At 52.2% G+C, this 16292-nt stretch overlaps 2 protein-coding genes across 6 annotated transcripts in view; one reads left to right on the top strand and one right to left on the bottom strand.

The window, feature by feature from the left end:
• The first annotated feature begins 2328 nt into the window (after positions 1 to 2328).
• Positions 2329 to 3716, top strand: SPRN (shadow of prion protein). The gene is made up of 2 exons (XM_039465113.2): positions 2329 to 2401; positions 3152 to 3716. Exon 2 carries the CDS (start codon positions 3168 to 3170, stop codon positions 3615 to 3617), a length of 450 nt encoding a protein of 149 aa, XP_039321047.1. The 5' UTR covers positions 2329 to 2401; positions 3152 to 3167; the 3' UTR covers positions 3618 to 3716.
• Positions 3717 to 5421: 1705 nt separating this feature from the next.
• MTG1 (mitochondrial ribosome associated GTPase 1) overlaps positions 5422 to 16292 on the bottom strand; it is a 37535-nt gene continuing 26664 nt past the window's right edge. The window contains exons 10-13 of one of the 5 annotated variants that reach the window (XR_012512982.1): positions 11394 to 11449; positions 11214 to 11306; positions 7064 to 7176; positions 6545 to 6635 (exon numbers count right to left, since the gene is read on the bottom strand). Coding sequence is in view for 3 of the 5 variants with exons in the window: in XM_003922074.4 (XP_003922123.3) it covers positions 6496 to 6635; positions 7064 to 7176 (253 nt within the window). In the remaining 2 variants the exon portion in view is untranslated. Of the gene's footprint in view, positions 6636 to 7063; positions 7177 to 11213; positions 11307 to 11337; positions 11450 to 11854; positions 14622 to 16292 lie in introns of those variants that run through there. The other 4 variants (XR_012512983.1, XM_003922074.4, XM_074383157.1 and 1 more) reach the window with 4 other exon arrangements.

Raw genomic sequence — 16292 nt, 5'->3', positions numbered from 1 at the left:
CAGCCTAAATGTTTCCCTCTTTCTTCTCTTATGCACCCTAGATACATCCTACGCATGTTAAGATAGGAGGCAGGCCAGGCACGGTGCCTCATGCCTGTAATTCCAGCACTTTGGGAGGCCGAGGTGGGTGGACCACAAGGTCAGGAGTTTGAGTCCAGCCTGACCAACATGTTGAAACCCTGTCTCTATTAAAAAAAAAAAAAAAAATTACATTAAAACAAAAAAAAGATAGGAGGCCTCCGGAATCATGCAATCAGCCGGAGCACCACCTCCCCCTTCCTTCTCCCGTTGTGGTCTCAGAACAGCTGTCAGATATTAGAGCCCAAAACGCATCCCCCCGAACACATCCCCCGGGTGTATCCCCTTCTTTCTTATTTGCTGTCCTGTTGCCAGAAAGATTTCCTGACATGTACAATTCTGTTTTTTTTTTTTTGCAACAATTTTTTAATCTCAAAATTGCTTTTGTCTTACTCCATCTTCACCATTTCTTGTTCTTATTATGTAAATGTATCTACCCAGTCTTGAGTCTATGGATTGGAGCATTTTTTAAGTTTCCTCTGATTCATTCACATATCTTGATCCATTTATTTTGTTTCTTTGCCTGGTCTTTTACGTGATGTAGCTCTCCTTGAATGTACGATAAATTTTCATCCTTTAAAATGAAGCCATTGGGGGTGCTGCCTGGGAGCTCCCTGTATTTTGGCCTTAGAACGAGGAGGTCGGGAACCAGCCACAGGCCGGGGGCTGTTCACTGCAGGCGACCGAGAGCCCCGTGAAGCGTTTCACCCCAGAACCTCAGCTCTGGCACGCTGGATCCAGATCCCCCGCGCCACCAGGACCTCTTCTCCCCCTGGGTCCTGCCCCCTCTGGCTGCTCCCATCTCAGATTCCCTGTGAGGCTGCACACGTGGCCTCACACCGCAGAGTCTAGGGGTAAGGGGCCCCTCCCAGCCGTTGGGCTGGCAGTCCTGGGCCTGTGCTGGGAATCATCCCCTCCTTGCCCACAGCCGGAGGGAGGGAGCTGCACAGCCATCTTGAGGGGAGGTCACAGGTCCCCTCCTAGGCAGGGGAGGGAACGGCCACAGACACTCCCCATGAACCAAAACTAAGGGAGGTCTGAGCGCTGTCCACTGCCAGCTCCAGCACCAGGGGTTGCACAGAAACCCCCTTGACTCCTTGGGGTAAGCAGCTCACTGCTGGCTGCTCTGTGTGTGACCAGGGAGGGAGCTAGACCAGCGTGTGCACACCTGTGAGGACCCCTGCTTCCATCTCCACATGCCATGGCCGCGCCCCCGCCCCCCACAAGCTCCTTCTGCCTGGCGGGCAGCACCTGGGGCCCTTCCTGCTCTCCTTGTCAATTTACTTTCTGTGGTTTTCATCAGGTCTCCGAGGGAAGCCAGGGGGACCTGCTCGGGCCGCGCCTCGGGCCAGAACACCTGTCGGTCACTTTCAAATACACGTTCATTCCAGCCCTTCTTGAGAAATGCTCTAAAAACACTGTTGTCCGTCTCGCCCGAAAAGCTAAGCCTCTGTCCGATCCTTCGCAGTGGCTAGAAATGAGAAGCATAAGCTTGGTTTTTATCCCACAATGTTTCCCTCTAACACACGGCAGGTTGGAAGACAGACGTATTTACTCCCTTATTCGTCCCCTATTTGCCGGGCGCCCCCACACGGGCAGCAGAGGTCCCAGGCTCGGAGCTGGCCTCGCGCCCGGGGCTGAAACTCACCGCAGGCGCCGCCGCCCGGGGCTGGGAAGACGCCGCGGGCCCGGGTGGCATCAGAAGCCACGGGAGGGGGCGGCCGGGCCAGGAGGGGCCCGGGGGGCCTTAGGGGATTCCAAGGGTCGACCTCATCCACACTAAAACGAGGCGGGAGGTTGAGGAGGTCCCCGCGCGACCCCGCAGCTTTCAGCCGGTGGAGAAGGGGCGCAGGCCTGGGCAGGGGCCGCGGGATGCGCTCCGGCCGCGTGGGGCGGGCACTGGCGCCCTCTCCTCTCGGGACCTCGGGCCTCGTCCCAGGGCACGGGGGCGCACAGGTGGATGGGCCCGGGTGGGGACGGGGGTATGGAGAGGGGGGAAGCGGGGAGGCTGGAGCGGGGCCGGGGACGCGGGGGGCGGCCGGGACGGGGCGAGGGCCCTTGCTAGGTGGGAGACAGAGGGGGCCGGTGACGGAGGGTGGGAGGCGGCGGGGAGGGGGGGGCCGGGACGGAGCCTGCCTTTTCCCCTCCCACCAGCCTCCGCGACTGCCCGCCCCAATCCCAGGGCGGACGCCTTGCGCAAAACCCAGGCGCCGCGGCTCATCGCTCCGGCTGAGGGTCTGCGCCGCCGCCTGCACCCTCCCGCTCGGCCGCGGCCCCTGGGGCGGATACTCCGGTGCGAGGTTCCAACCGAGGCCGGTGGCGGGTAAGGCCGGGAGGCCGGGGCGGGTGTGGGGCGGGGAGCGCGGGGCGGCGCCGGGAGGGATCCAGCCGTCGCCCGAATCGCTGCTCCCGGAGGCGGCCCGGAGACTCGACCCCGTCCTGTCCCCCGCCAGCTGCTGAACCGGGCGGCCGGGGAAGGTGCCGAACGCGGGGCGTGAGCGGAAGGGACCGGCCCCCGGGGTCAGCAGCCGCGCGTCCTCCCCTGCCCCAGCAAGGCCCGCACCTGGCTCTGGACCCTAAGGTGGGCACCAGGCCCACGCACGGCCCGTCCCTGTTCCAGACCTGATCTGAGGCAGCCTCTGGTCCCCGCAACTGCGTCCTCCAAACCCATCACCCCTCCTCCCGTGCTACCCCACCCCCACCCCAGCACCGCGCGCAGAACCCAGGAGCATGGCGCCCCCAAGCCTGTCCTCCCCCCAGGTATCCCCCCACAGGGCCTGGACGTCTCCCCAGGCCTAGACGCTCCCACCGCGGGCCGGGTGCGCTCCCACCCAGGTGCACAACCTTCAAGCGCAAAGCCCTCCCGCCCCACCCGCCACTTCCCAGCGCCTCCACCAGGCTCAGTCCCTGATGCCAAAGGTTCAACCGCGACCCCAGCCCCACCCCAGGCCTGAGCAGTCCTCCAAGATGCTGGGGGTTCCCTGACCCCACAAAAGCTGAGGGTCCCTCCGCCCCAGGCCCTGGGCACCCGATCTTCGTGGACGCTGAGGGCCCTTTCCCTGTCTTCTCGCAGGTTTTGCCCCACGAAGATGAACTGGGCGCCCGCAACGTGCTGGGCTCTGCTGCTGGCAGCCGCCTTCCTCTGCGACAGCGGCGCGGCCAAGGGCGGCCGCGGAGGGGCCCGAGGCAGCGCCCGGGGAGGACTCCGCGGGGGGGCGCGCGGGGCCTCGAGGGTGCGCGTGAGGCCGGCACCGCGCTACGGTGCCCCGGGCTCCTCCCTGCGCGTGGCTGCGGCGGGGGCGGCGGCGGGAGCGGCGGCGGGTGCTGCCGCGGGCCTGGCGACAGGCTCGGGCTGGAGAAGGGCCGCGGGGCCCGGGGAGCGCGGCCTGGAGGACGACGAGGACTGGGTGCCCGGAGGCAACGGGACCGGCCCCGGCATCTACAGCTACCGGGCGTGGACTTCGGGCGCTGGGCCCACGCCAGACCCGCACCTCTGTCTCGTGCTGGGCGGCGCCCTCCTGGGGCTGCTGCGGCCCTAGGCCAGGCTGGGCTCGGGGATCACATCTGGTCCCCGGCCCGTTCCCCAAGTCCTCAGGCCTGGGCTCCCCCTCCCTCCCTTGCCCACAGCCTTGAGCCCCAGCGGGGGCAGGAGCTGCAGGCTGTCCCTGTGGACCCACCATCCACCGTCCTGCCCACACCGCCCTCATCTCCCACCTCCAGAGGACCATGCGTCCTGCCCCACCAGCTCCAGCATATTAGGGTCCCCCCAGCCAGAAAGGCAGCTGCCGGTGGCTCCTGTATCACCCGCCCGGCCATGCTCCAGAGCCACCCAAAGGGAGGTGCCAGACCAGGCATCCAAGCCACCCCTGCTCCCCTCCCCTGCCCAGGGGCCCTGGTGACCCATGGCAGGGAGGTGACCTCAGGCTGGTTTTGCCACTGAGGCCCCGAGGACCATGGCCCTCCCCAAAAGCAGCAATGAAATGGACCAAAGGACTTACGGATTTGGGGGGAGTGAGGAGAACACGCTAGGTGCTAACCACCTGCCCACAAGACAAGACCCTGTGGCTCTCACAATCCAGGAACACTCCCAGGCAGGAAACGTGTCCATCCTGGCTGTCTCCCTCGTGGGAGGACATACGCTGCCCCAGAGGGGCTGCCCAGGCCTTGTCCCCCACACCTCAGGCAGAGATCTGAGACCCACTTTGCTCCAGCAACTTCAACAAGTCACTTTACTCTCCTCGGGAACCATTTTGGGGAAAAAATCCTGACACATTCCAGAGCTTTCCAATTCCTTTGAACTTTAGGTTCACCTTCAGGGATCACACGGTTCTGCCTGTACTCAGGGCACGGCAACTGCCAATCCCACTGAAGAGCCCTCCCTGGGCCCAGCTCAGGCTGCACCGTTCCCGATTTCCCTGCAGGCAGCCCCTTCCTTGGAAGCAGCTGGCAGCTGACGGTCTGCCCAGTGGAACCAGGAGCCAACTACCACGGAGCGAGCAGGCAGCCAGCAGCGAGGCCCAGCACCCCACAGGACACCCATGCAAGAGGCTGAGCCCCCAATGTCTCCAAGGGCTCTGGCCATCCAAGGACATGAGGGACACAGAGTGGCCTCCAGGAGGCACCTGGCATCCTGACAAGGACTTGGCTCCGGCACCGGATACCTGTGTGTAAGACCGGCCCCCTGCTTCCCAGTAGTGCCAGCCTGGGGCATCCTCCATGGGCTCTGCACTGAGGGGTCCTGGGTTTGCCACATTATCTAGCTCTCCAGCCACCCGACTCATCCAAGGTAGTGTGGGTTCCCCCTGGCCCCTGTGGCCTTGGGATCTCACCTTCACTGTGCGCTGGTGAGGCCCTCACCCCAGCCAGCTGCAGCCTCCTGACCTGAGCCTCTGGCCTCAGTGGACAGACACGGAAGTCGAGACCAGCACCTCCCACGGGCCCTACCGGCCTCTGCCTTCCCCAGCTGGCCTGGGTTCCAGCCAAGGTGAGCATCTGGAAGCTGCTGGTAGGACTCTGGACCAAGCACTGCTCTCCAGCACAGGGGCACTAAGCCACACCTGCAGCCTCCCATCCACACTGCCAGCAGTGCCCCCGGCCCAATGCTCCTGCATCCTTCCAGATCGAGCTCAATGCATCAAGGCCAGCAGAGCCTCACAGGCAGGAGCCCTTCTACCATCTCCCCCAGGAGGCAGGGAGTGGTCCGAGTCCTCTCAAGGAAGGGAAACACACCAGAGCCCCCCTTGACTTTGCAGACGCCCACTGGGAAAATGGGCTGTGCTGCACCAGATCCTCACACAGCACAGCACTGCAAGCTGATGGAACGTTCCAGATGTGGACACACCATGCTCTGCAGTGATCCTTTATTCAGCACATTAGCATCTGACACATCCACTCTCCTCAGTACTTCCTGCCATGGGCGGTCAGGGTTACAGCAGGATGCAGGTGGCACTTGGGGACTAACTTCAGGCTGCTGAGTGTGTGGGGTTGGGGCAGCAGAGGCGGCCAGCCAGCAAGGAAGGGCCGCTGAGCACCAGGGCCATGCTGGAGGCTGCTGTGGGAAGGTCAGGCCACCACTGCAAAGAGGCGGCCGGAGCTTCTGCACAGGATGTCGCTGGCCCCAGGCCCCACACCACCAGCTCCACCCGCCCTCCTTCCTCTTCCCTCTTCCCCACCCCCCTCAGCCCCACTACTGCAGAATCCCACTACCCCATGGGCTAGAAGGTGTTCAGAGACCAGGGGTCTCTGCTGCCCATGCTGGGCAACCTTTCAGTCTGTGCACAGCAAAGCCATGTACAGGGCGTCCGCCTGACCCCTGCCCTGGAACAAGACCCAGGGCACCGAGGGGCAAAGCCAGTGCTCAGGCTCTGCTGTTGGGAGTCTCCTGACCATGTTTGTGTGCACCTTTAAGTGTGAAATAAACCCCTCTGCTGGCAGCCAGCCTCTTCCTTGTTGCAGGACTGCAGGACACGGGACTGAAAGCCTCCAAAACAAGCCTCAGCTGCCAACCTGCTCGTTTCTTAGGTTCCATTGGTGAGACCAACTTCCACACACAGGCCCAAAGCACTGTGGCACACCTCCCTGCCCAGTAACAAACAGGCCCTTTAATTGGAGATTTGAAAGGTTACAGGTCATAGCTTGAACTTCTGAGACGGAGGCACTGGGCAAGAAGCTCCGGGAGAACCAAGCATGTGGGGCTGCTGGGGAGCCGACTGGGAAGCCTGGTGTCCACTCCCATCCGCTCCGCCCCTGGAACCAGGGCCCCTGGAGCTGACCAGGCCGTGGGGTCGCCAGAGAGCACAGCACCCTAGTGGCCAGCGTGGAGCTTCTGGACCGGGTGAGCTGTCCTGAAACTCAACCACCCCGGTCAGGAGGTCTGGGAGGCCACAAGCCTCCGGTGCCCTCCCCTCTGCAACAGGTTCAGGGCACAATCTCGGCCGGGGGGTGGCCCCGCAGGACGTCGAGGTCCAGCATGACGGGGCCCAGCAGCCCGCGGCGGAAGGTGTGGAGGAAGTCCCGGGCTGCCGCAGAATAGTCAGGCTGAATAACGTTCACGTCACCTGGGGGACGGGAGGCTTCAGTGAGGAAGGCGCCTTCACAGCAGGGCAGGCCCAGCCCCCACCCACCCAAGGGACCAGCCCCAAGAGCCCCTAGGGTGGCATCAGGGAAGCCTGGGGAATGGGATCACACTCAGAAACAAAACAGCCTGAGCTGCACTGCCTGGAGCCTCCAAAGCCAGGCATGCGAGGCCTGCAGGTGTCCACCTAGCACTGCCCAGCACGGGCCGGGGCCTGTCTCACCGTTGGAAGCCTGGACTACGAGCCCTTCCTCTCCACAACTTTCTGTAGCTCCCCTGCCCTGCACCCATTCCCAGAAGAGCCACCTGCACACCTCAACACGTCCTCCCCTCCCTGCCTCCTCTGGGACAGTCGGGTCACCCTGGGTAAAGGGCGGAGGCTCCAGTGCCTGCATCAGCAGCCTCACTCACCGGTGCCCGTGAGCATCTTCACCTTCTTCGTCTTCCCCAGCTTCACGGCCACATGCTTCAGCATGCGCTCTATGTTGTCACAGGCACTGCCCAGGCCGTAGTGCTGCACGTACCTGCACACAAGCTACAGGTCAGTGCCAAGGGGCCCAGCACCAACACTGCCCAGACAGCCAGGCCAGAACCTCCCACCCTCCTGAATGCCACCAAGGCCATGGCCAGGCACTTCCTGTGGATAACAGTGACTATGGCACTGTGGATGACAGATGAAACCAGGGGTGAGACGGGCTGGGCCCCAGGGGAGAGCCGCCGTCTAAGAATCCCTGAGCTGTGTCCTGTGTGGCCATGACCAGCAGCACAGAGGGCCGCTCCCACCACTGGAGCCCTTGCTCTAACGGAAAGAGTAACAGCTGTTCACATGCACAGGCTTCAGCCTCCCTGTCCAGAAGCGGGGAAAGGCAGGTCTCCGTGCAGGCCCAGCTCCTGGAAACCGAAAGGGCAGCACAGAACACCTGCCAACACACCCCGTTTGCTGCTAAGGATAGCACTCAGTGACTTCCAGGCAGCCAGTCCACCTGCATCCTTCCCACTCGGCCAGATGTCTGAGCGGAGTTTTCACAGCACACGGACCAGCGTGGGCTGACCAGCCACCCACCACTGCTGAGCGCCACCCGGTGATTCTCATGGGCACCCTGACTCCCCTCAGTGCAGGCTCTGGGCAGACAGGCCTGGAGGGAAAGGCCAACACAAAGCAGCAACTCACAGAGACAAACCCCGCCCTGAGCCTCAGGAGCCCGACTAACATAGACCCAACACCCTCCCAACCTTCCTGACCGGCCCAGCACGGTGGGCAGGCTCAACCTTGAGGAGGCTGTTGCCCTCGGACCTGGTCACAGCATGACCCAGAAACACAGGACTCGCCCCAAGGCCCAGCAAGACAAGACCTGAGCTCAGAGCCCATGGGAGCATGAGAACCCGGAGGGACGCAGGTGGGAGCCACCACGTGTGAGCTCTGAATCAGGATCTTCAAGGGCCCTGCTGCTCCAGAAAAGCTGTCCCAGGAGAGAGGAGCAAGCCTGGAGAAAATGCCCCTGACCACACCCCAGACCTCCAATGATAAGAACTCCCAAAAGGATAAGATTGTTTCCAAATAACCTAACTGTCCAGAGCAAAACTCAAAAATTTTACAGGAATGTAGCTATCCACCACCTAACAAGGTGAAACTCAAAATATACAGCATCCAGGCAGCCACAGCGGTTCACATCTGTAATCCCAGCATTTTGGGAGTCCCAAGGTGGGTGGATCGCTTAAGGTCAGGAGTTCGAGACCAGCCTATTCACCAACATGGAGAAACCCCATCTCTACTAAAAACACAAAAATTAGTTGGGTGTGGGCCAGGGGTGGCGGCTCACACCTGTAATTCCACCACTTTGGGAGGCCAAGACAGGCGGATCATCTGAGGTCAGGAATTTGAGACCAGCCTGACTAACACGGAGAAACCCTGTCTCTACTAACAATACAAAATTAGCCGAATGTGGTAGCACATGCCTGTAATCCCAGCTACTCGGGAAGCTGAGGCAGAAGAAGAATCACTTGAACCCAGGAGCCAAGATTGTGCTACTGCACTTTAGCCTGGGAGACAAAAGCGGAATTCTGTCTCAAAAAAAAAAAACAAAAACACAAAAACTAATCCCAGCACTTTGGTAGGCTGGGGCAGGTGGATCATGAGGTCAGAAGTTCAAGACCGGCCCGGCCAAGATGGTGAAACCCCGTCTCCACTAAAAAGTACAAAACTTAGCCAGGCATGGTGGCAGGCACCTATAATCCCAGCTACTTGGGAGGCTGAGACAGAGAACTGCTTGAACCTGGGAGGTGGACGTTGCAGTGAGCTGAGATCGAGCCACTGCACTCCAGCCTGACTGGCAGAACACGACTCTGTCTCAAAAAAAAAAAAAATTAGCCAGGTGTGGTAGCACACACTTGTAATCTCAGCTACCTGGGAGACTGAGGCAGGAGAATCACTTGAACCCAGAAGGTGGAGACTGCAGTAAGCTGAGAGCATGCCACTGTTCTGCAGCCTGGGTGACAGAGTGAGATGCCATCTCAAAAAAAGAAAAAAACAAACAAAAAAATATATATATGTATATGTATGCGTGTGTCTACGTGTGTGTGTCTGTGTGCATGTGTGTCTATGTCTGTGTATGTGTGTCTGTGTCTGTGTCTATGTGTGCATGTGTGTCTGTGTCTGTGTATGTGTCTGTATGTGTGTGTCTACATGTGTATGTGTGTCTGTGTATGTCTATATGTGTATGAGTCTGTGTATATACGTATGTCTATATATGTGTATGTGTGTGTCTACGTGTGTCTATATATGTATATATGTGTATGTCTGTGTGTGTGTATGCACGTGTCTGTGTATGTGTGTCTATATATACGTGTATGTGTCTATATATGTATATGCATGTGTCTATATATGTATATGCATGTGTCTATATGTGTATGTCTATATGTCTATATATGCGTATGTATATCTATGTGTATGTGTGTCTAAGTTTGTGTTTATATCTGTATGTGTGTCTATGTATGTATGTCTATGTGTCTATATTAATGTGTATGTCTATATGTGTATGTGTGTGTCTATATGTGTGTATGTCTGTGTGTATGTCTGTGTCTATGTGTGCATGTGTCTATATGTGTATGCATGTGTGTCTATATATGTGTGTGTCTATATATGTGTATGTGTGTGTGTGTATGTCTGTGTATGTGTCTATATGTGCATGTGTCTGTGTATGCATGTGTGTCTATATGTGTATGTGTGTCTATATATGTGTATGTGTGTGTCTCTACATATGTGTATGTATGTATATATTTATGACATCCAAAAATTACCAGACCTACAAAGCAAAAAAACAGACCCCTAATGAAAAGAAAAATCAGTCCGCTGAAACGGACCCAATGTTATAATTAAGACAAGACTTTAAGCTGAGACACGAAAGATATATTTTAAATGATCCAAACTTAATGTGCAGAAGTGGGAACCATGAAAACCACTGCATGGGATGAACAGCAAATTGGACATTGCAGAAGAAAAGATGAGTGAACCTGAAGACACAGCAACAGAAATTGCAAAACAAGCACAAAGCTTTACTGAGCCGTGGTGGGACCAAGCCAAGCAGCCTGTACCTGTGTGCCTGGGGTCCTGAGGAGCAGACAGTGGCAGAAAAAACATCTGCAGAAATAAAGGTTCAAAATGGTCCAAATTTCATGAAAACTACAAAGCCCCAGATCCAAAAATCTCAATGAACTACAAACACAAGGAACATACAGAAAACCATTCCAAGGTCTGTCATGATCAAGCTGCTCAAAAGCACTGAGAAGAAATACTAGAAGAAGCAGAGGAACAAGCATGACGGCAGCTCAGCAGACACCACGGGAGTGAGACAGGGCAAGCGACTCCCTCAGGCACTAAAAACCCTCAATCTGGAATTCCACACATGGAGAAAATATCTCTGAAAACAAAGGTGAAATAAACATGTCTTCAGGCAAACAAAAGCTGAAAGAATTCATCGCCAGCAGGCCCGCCTTACGGTAACTGTTAAAGGAAATCCTTCAGACAGAGGTAAAACCACAGCAGAAGGAAACCGGGCCCTACACGAAGAAATGAGAAGCTGTGGATGGTCAACTGACGGGAAAACACAGAAAACTTTCCTGTATTTTGTATTTCTTTAAAAGACAACTGTATGGATGAAAAAAGGTGTAACTGGGATTATAAAATACATGATGATGATGAGGGCAGAAGGATCAGGATAAGAAAAATGGAAATACACTATTGTAAGGTCAACACTGAAAGACACACTGCAGACCCTAAAGCAACCTCTCCCAAAGTTGTAGACAATAAGCAAACAAAGGAGATACAGTAGAATCATTTTTAAATATTCAATCCTAAAGAGGCACGAGAGAAGAAAAAAGAAAACAAAAACTGAGACAAATGGGCCAGGCGTGGTGGCTCACACTTGTAATCCAGCACTTTGGGAGGCCAAGGCATGCGGATGACCTGAGGTCAGGAGTTCGAGATCAGCCTGGCCAACATGGTAAAACCCCATCTCTACTAAAAATACACACAAAAAAAGTAGCCAAGCACAGTAGCTCACACCTGTAATACCAGCACTTTGGGAGGCCGAGGCAGATGGATCACCTGAGGTCAGAAGTTCAAGACCAGCCTGGTCAACATGGTGAAATCCCGTCTCTATTAAAAACACAAAAGCAATTAGCCAAGCATGGTGGCATGTGCCTGTAATCCCAGCTACTCAGGAGGCTGAGGCAGGAGAATCACTTGAACCCGGAGGTAGAGGTTGCAGTGAGCCCAGATTGCACCATTGCACTCCAAGCCTGGGTGACAAGAGCAAAAAAAAAAAAAAATTTTTGAGACAAATGAAAAATAGTGAGGTAATAAAAACAAATAGCAAACCTTTTATTTATAGATTTATAAATTTAAACCAATAAATAATCTCACACATGATTAAATGTAAATAGTCTAAATACCTAAAAGAGACTGTCAGACTGGATAAGAAGCAAAACCCAATAATATGCAGACTGTAAGAAACACATTTTTTTTTTTTTTTTTTTTTTTTTTGAGACGGAGTTTCGCTCTTGTTACCCAGGCTGGAGTGCAATGGCGCGATCTCGGCTCACCGCAACCTCCGCCTCCTGGGTTCAGGCAATTCTCCTGCCTCAGCCTCCTGAGTAGCTGGGATTACAGGCACGCGCCACCACGCCCAGCTAGTTTTTTGTATTTTTAGTAGAGACGGGGTTTCACCTTGTTGACCGGGATGGTCCCGATCTCTCGACCTCGTGATCCACCCGTCTCGGCCTCCCAAAGTGCTGGGATTACAGGCTTGAGCCACCGCGCCCGGCCAAGAAACACATTTTAAGTATAAAGACACAAATACACTAAAAATAAAAAGACAGAAAAACATGTACCCTGTTACTGTTAATCAAAGTAAGCTGGAGTAGGCTAGGCACCATGGCTCATACCTATCATCCCTGCACTTTGGGAGGCCGAGGCAGGCAGATCACTTGCAGCCAGGAGTTCAAGACCAGCCTGGCCAAGGAGGGGAAACCCTATCTCTACTACAAATACAAAAATCAGCCAGGCATGACAGCGCATGCCTGTAATCCCAGCTACTCAGGAGGCTGAGGCACGAGAATCGCTTGAACCCAGGAAGCGGAGACTGCAGGGAGCTAAGATCGCACTATTGCACTCCAGCCTGGGCAACAGAGTGAGACTCCATTTCGAAAAAAAGCTAGAGTGATTCTATGAGTATCAGACAACACAAATTTCAGAGCAGAGAACGTTCTGAAGGCTTAAAAAAAAAAAAAAAAGAAGACCATTTCCTAATGATAAAGGCATCAAATCATCAAGAGGACATAACAATCTCCTGAATGTTTCTGTACCTAACAGGATAGCTTCAAAACACATAAAGCCAAAACTGACTGAACAGCAAGGAGAAAGACAGAAATTCAGTTTTAGTGGGAAATTTCAATACCCCTCTGACAATAACTGATAGTACAAACAGAAAGTCAGCAAAGTAGAAGTAAATATCAAACAGAAATCAATGACATAAAAAATGAAGACAACAGAAAGTCAATGAAACCAAAAGCTGATTCTTTGGGGAAAATCAATAAAATTAATAAGCCTCTAGCCAGACTGTTCTCTTCAATCTGATAAAGGGCATCTAAGAAACACCATACCTAATATCACACTGAATGGTAAGAGACTAAAAGTTTCCTACCTCAGATCAGGAACAAAAAAAGATGTCTGTTCTCACCACATCTCAAGTACTAAAAAAAAAAATGTCGATTGTGTTGAAGAATGTAGCCAGTGCAATAAAGCAGGAAAACAAAATGTCGATTGTGTTGAAGAACGTAGCCAGTGCAATAAAGCAGGAAAACAAAATGTCGATTGTGTTGAAGAACGTAGCCAGTGCAATAAAGCAGGAAAACAAAATGCGGCATCTGGACTAGAAAAGGATGAGTAAGAGGATCTTCATTTGCAAATGAAGTAATTGTCCAGGTAGAAAATCTAATTGGAATCTGCGAAGAGCTACTGGAATGAATAAGTTTAGCAGGGTTACAGGATACAAGATCAATACACAAAAATCAATTCTATTTCTATGTACTAGCAATAAAAATCAAAAATGAAAATAAAAACAATACCATTTACAATAGCATCAAAAATATTAAAGAGTTGATAGAGGGAATGACACCACCAAAATAGAGAAGTAGAAGCAAGCTGTCTTCACTCACCATCTCAAAGAAAACCAAAACCAAATATCCAGCACCAAGAACATCATCAGCAATATTCCAGAACTCAAATCTGAGGATGAGATCAGAGAAGTGGAAGAACTCCAGACAGTAAGTTGCAAAGAACCCTTAAGCAAACATCCAAAAAATAAAACAAGCCAGAAAGAAAAGACTTGATAACAAATCCTTCAATGCAAAACCACAGACATATGTGCACAAGAAACAACAGCTAACAGAAAACCATGACCTCCTCAAGAGCCAGTGACCGACCCTAATGAGACGGCAATGTGTGAGCTCTCAAACCAAGAATTCAAGATGACAGTCTTAAAAAAAACTCAGCCAGGCGCAGTGGCTCACGACTGTGATCTCAACACTTTGGGAAGCCAAGGCAGGTGGATCATGAGGTCAGGAGTTCAAGACCAGTCTGGTCAACATGGTGAAACCCCCGTCTCTACTAAAAATACAAAACAATTAGCTGGGCATGGTGGCGGGTGCCTGTAATCCCAGCTATTCCAGAGGCTGAGGCAGGAGAACTGCTTGAACCAGGACCCGAGAGGCAGAAGTTGCAGTGAGCCAAGATGGTGCCACTATACGCCAGCCTGGGCTACAGAGCGAGACTCCATCTCAAAAAAAAAAAGAAAAAGAAAAACTCAGAAACTCCAATAAAACAGAAAAACAATTCACAAATTTGTCAAAGATTGAATTAAAAAAAAAAAATCAAACAGAAATCCTGGAACTAAAAAATACATTTGCTGATCTGAAAAATTTATTAGAGGCTTTCAACAGCAGAATGGATCAAGTGGAGGAAAGAATCAGTGAGCTTGAAGACTGGCTATTCGAAAATATACAGAAGAAAAAAAAGAAAAAAGAATGAAAAGGAATGAAGAACACTTGCAAGATACAGAAAACTGCCTCAGAAGAGCAAACCTAAGAATTATTAGGGTTCAAGAAGGAATTGAGAAAAAGGAAGGGGCAGAAAGCTTATTCAAACAAATAATTACAGAAAAAATTTTAAAACCTTCAGAAAAACATAAATGTCCAGGTACAGGTAGATCAGAGATCACCAAACAAATTTAATCCAAATAAAACTATCCTAAGGAATATCATAATCAACCTCTCAAAATCAAGGACAAAGAATCCTACAAGTGGTAAGATAAAAGCAGCAAATATAGGTATAAGAGACCTCTGATGTATCTGGCAACAGACGTCTCTACGGAAACCAGAGGCCAGGAGAAAATGGGATGATACATTCAAAGTGCTGAAGAAAAAAAAAATGAAACTGTGAACTGAGGACACTGTATCCATCACAGCTATCCTTCATGCATGAGACAGAGAAAGTCTTTCCCAGACAGACAAAAGCTGAGGCAATTCATCAGACCCAACTTAAAATAAATGATAAAAAAAAAAAGTTCTTCTATCTGAAAGAAAAGGACACTCACGTACAAAAAGAAAATGTGTGAAGGTATAAAACCCACTGAGAAAAGTAAATAAACAGAATAATACTATGACTGTGGTGCATTCATTCACATCTCTAGTATGAAGACCAAAAGAAAAATGTGTCATAAATAGTAACTACAGCAACCTATAAAGAGAGAGTCAATATAAAAACAAATAAAGTGAGAGCAAAAGTGCAAATGTTGAGGAAAGATGAAGTTAAAGTATAGAGTTGTTTACTTTTCCCTGTTTCTATTCTTTCCTCTGTGATCAAAGTTAAGGTGTCATGTGTTTAAAATAGCGTTTTTTAAGAGAGGGGGTCTCACTCTGTCACCCAGGCTGGAGTGTGTTGGCATGATCACAGCCCACTGCAGCCTCAAACTCCTGGGCTCAAGCCCTCCTATCTCAGCCTGCTGAGTACCTGGGTACGGTCACAGAGTACCCTGGCCAGCTAAAATAACTAAATAACTTGTTATAAATACAGGATGCTTTTTGTAAGCCTGACGGTACACTACATATGATACATACCCTAAAAATACAAAGCAACGAATTAAAACATCCCAACAGAGAAAATCTCTTAACCGCATAGAAGGAAGACGGTAAGAAGAGAGGAGTTACAATCAGAAAACAAGCAACAAAATGACAACAGTTAAGTCTTTATCGACCAACAATAACATTGAAAGCAAATGTACTAAATTCTCCAACTAAAAGACATAGAGCAGGCCAGCCACAGTGACTCGCATTTGTAATCCCAGCACTATGGGAGGCCAAGATGGAAGAATCATCTGGGGCCAGGAATTCAAGACCAGCCTGGGCAACAAAGCAAGACCTCATCTCTACCAAAAAAAAAAAAAAAAGCCAGGTGTGGTGGCACATGCCTGTAACCCTAACTATCAGGAGGCTGAGGTGGGAAGACTGCTTGAGCCCGGGAGCTCAAGGTCACAGTAAGCTATGATCACGCCATTGCACTCCAGCCTGGGCAACAGTAAGACCCTGTCTCAAACAAAAAACATACAGTGGCTAAACGGATTAAAAAAAAAAAAAAAAAGAAGATCAAACTATATGCTACCTATAAAAAACCCACTTTATTGGCCAGGCATGGCAGCTCATGCCTGTAATCCCAGCACTCTGGGAGGCCAAGACAGGCAGATCACCTGAGGTCAGGAGTTTGAGACCAGCCTGACAACATGGAGAAACCCCGTCTCTACTGAAAATACAAAGTTAGCCAGGCGTGGTGGTGCACACCTGTAATCCCAGCTACTCAGGAGGCTGAAGCAGAATTGCTTGAACCTGCATGGCGGAGGCTGCAGTGAGCTAAGATCGCACCACTGCACTCCAGCCTGGGCAGCAAGAGTGAAACTCCATCTCAAATAAAAAGAAACCCACTTTGCCTATAAAGATACACACAGACTGAAAGTCAGAGTGTAGAAAAACATACTCCATGTAAATGGAAACCAAAAAAAAACAGCAGGAGCAGCTATACTTATATAAGACA

The sequence above is a fragment of the Saimiri boliviensis genome, chromosome 12 (assembly GCF_048565385.1).
Source record: "Saimiri boliviensis isolate mSaiBol1 chromosome 12, mSaiBol1.pri, whole genome shotgun sequence".
Classification (NCBI taxonomy): domain Eukaryota; kingdom Metazoa; phylum Chordata; class Mammalia; order Primates; family Cebidae; genus Saimiri; species Saimiri boliviensis.
This window is presented reverse-complemented; position numbering and strand designations above follow the sequence as displayed.

What these genes read in the sequence shown, in the direction of transcription:
- SPRN (XM_039465113.2), top strand. Translation starts at nt 3,168, where the DNA reads ATGAACTGGGCGCCCGCAACGTGCTGGGCTCTGCTGCTGGCAGCCGCC.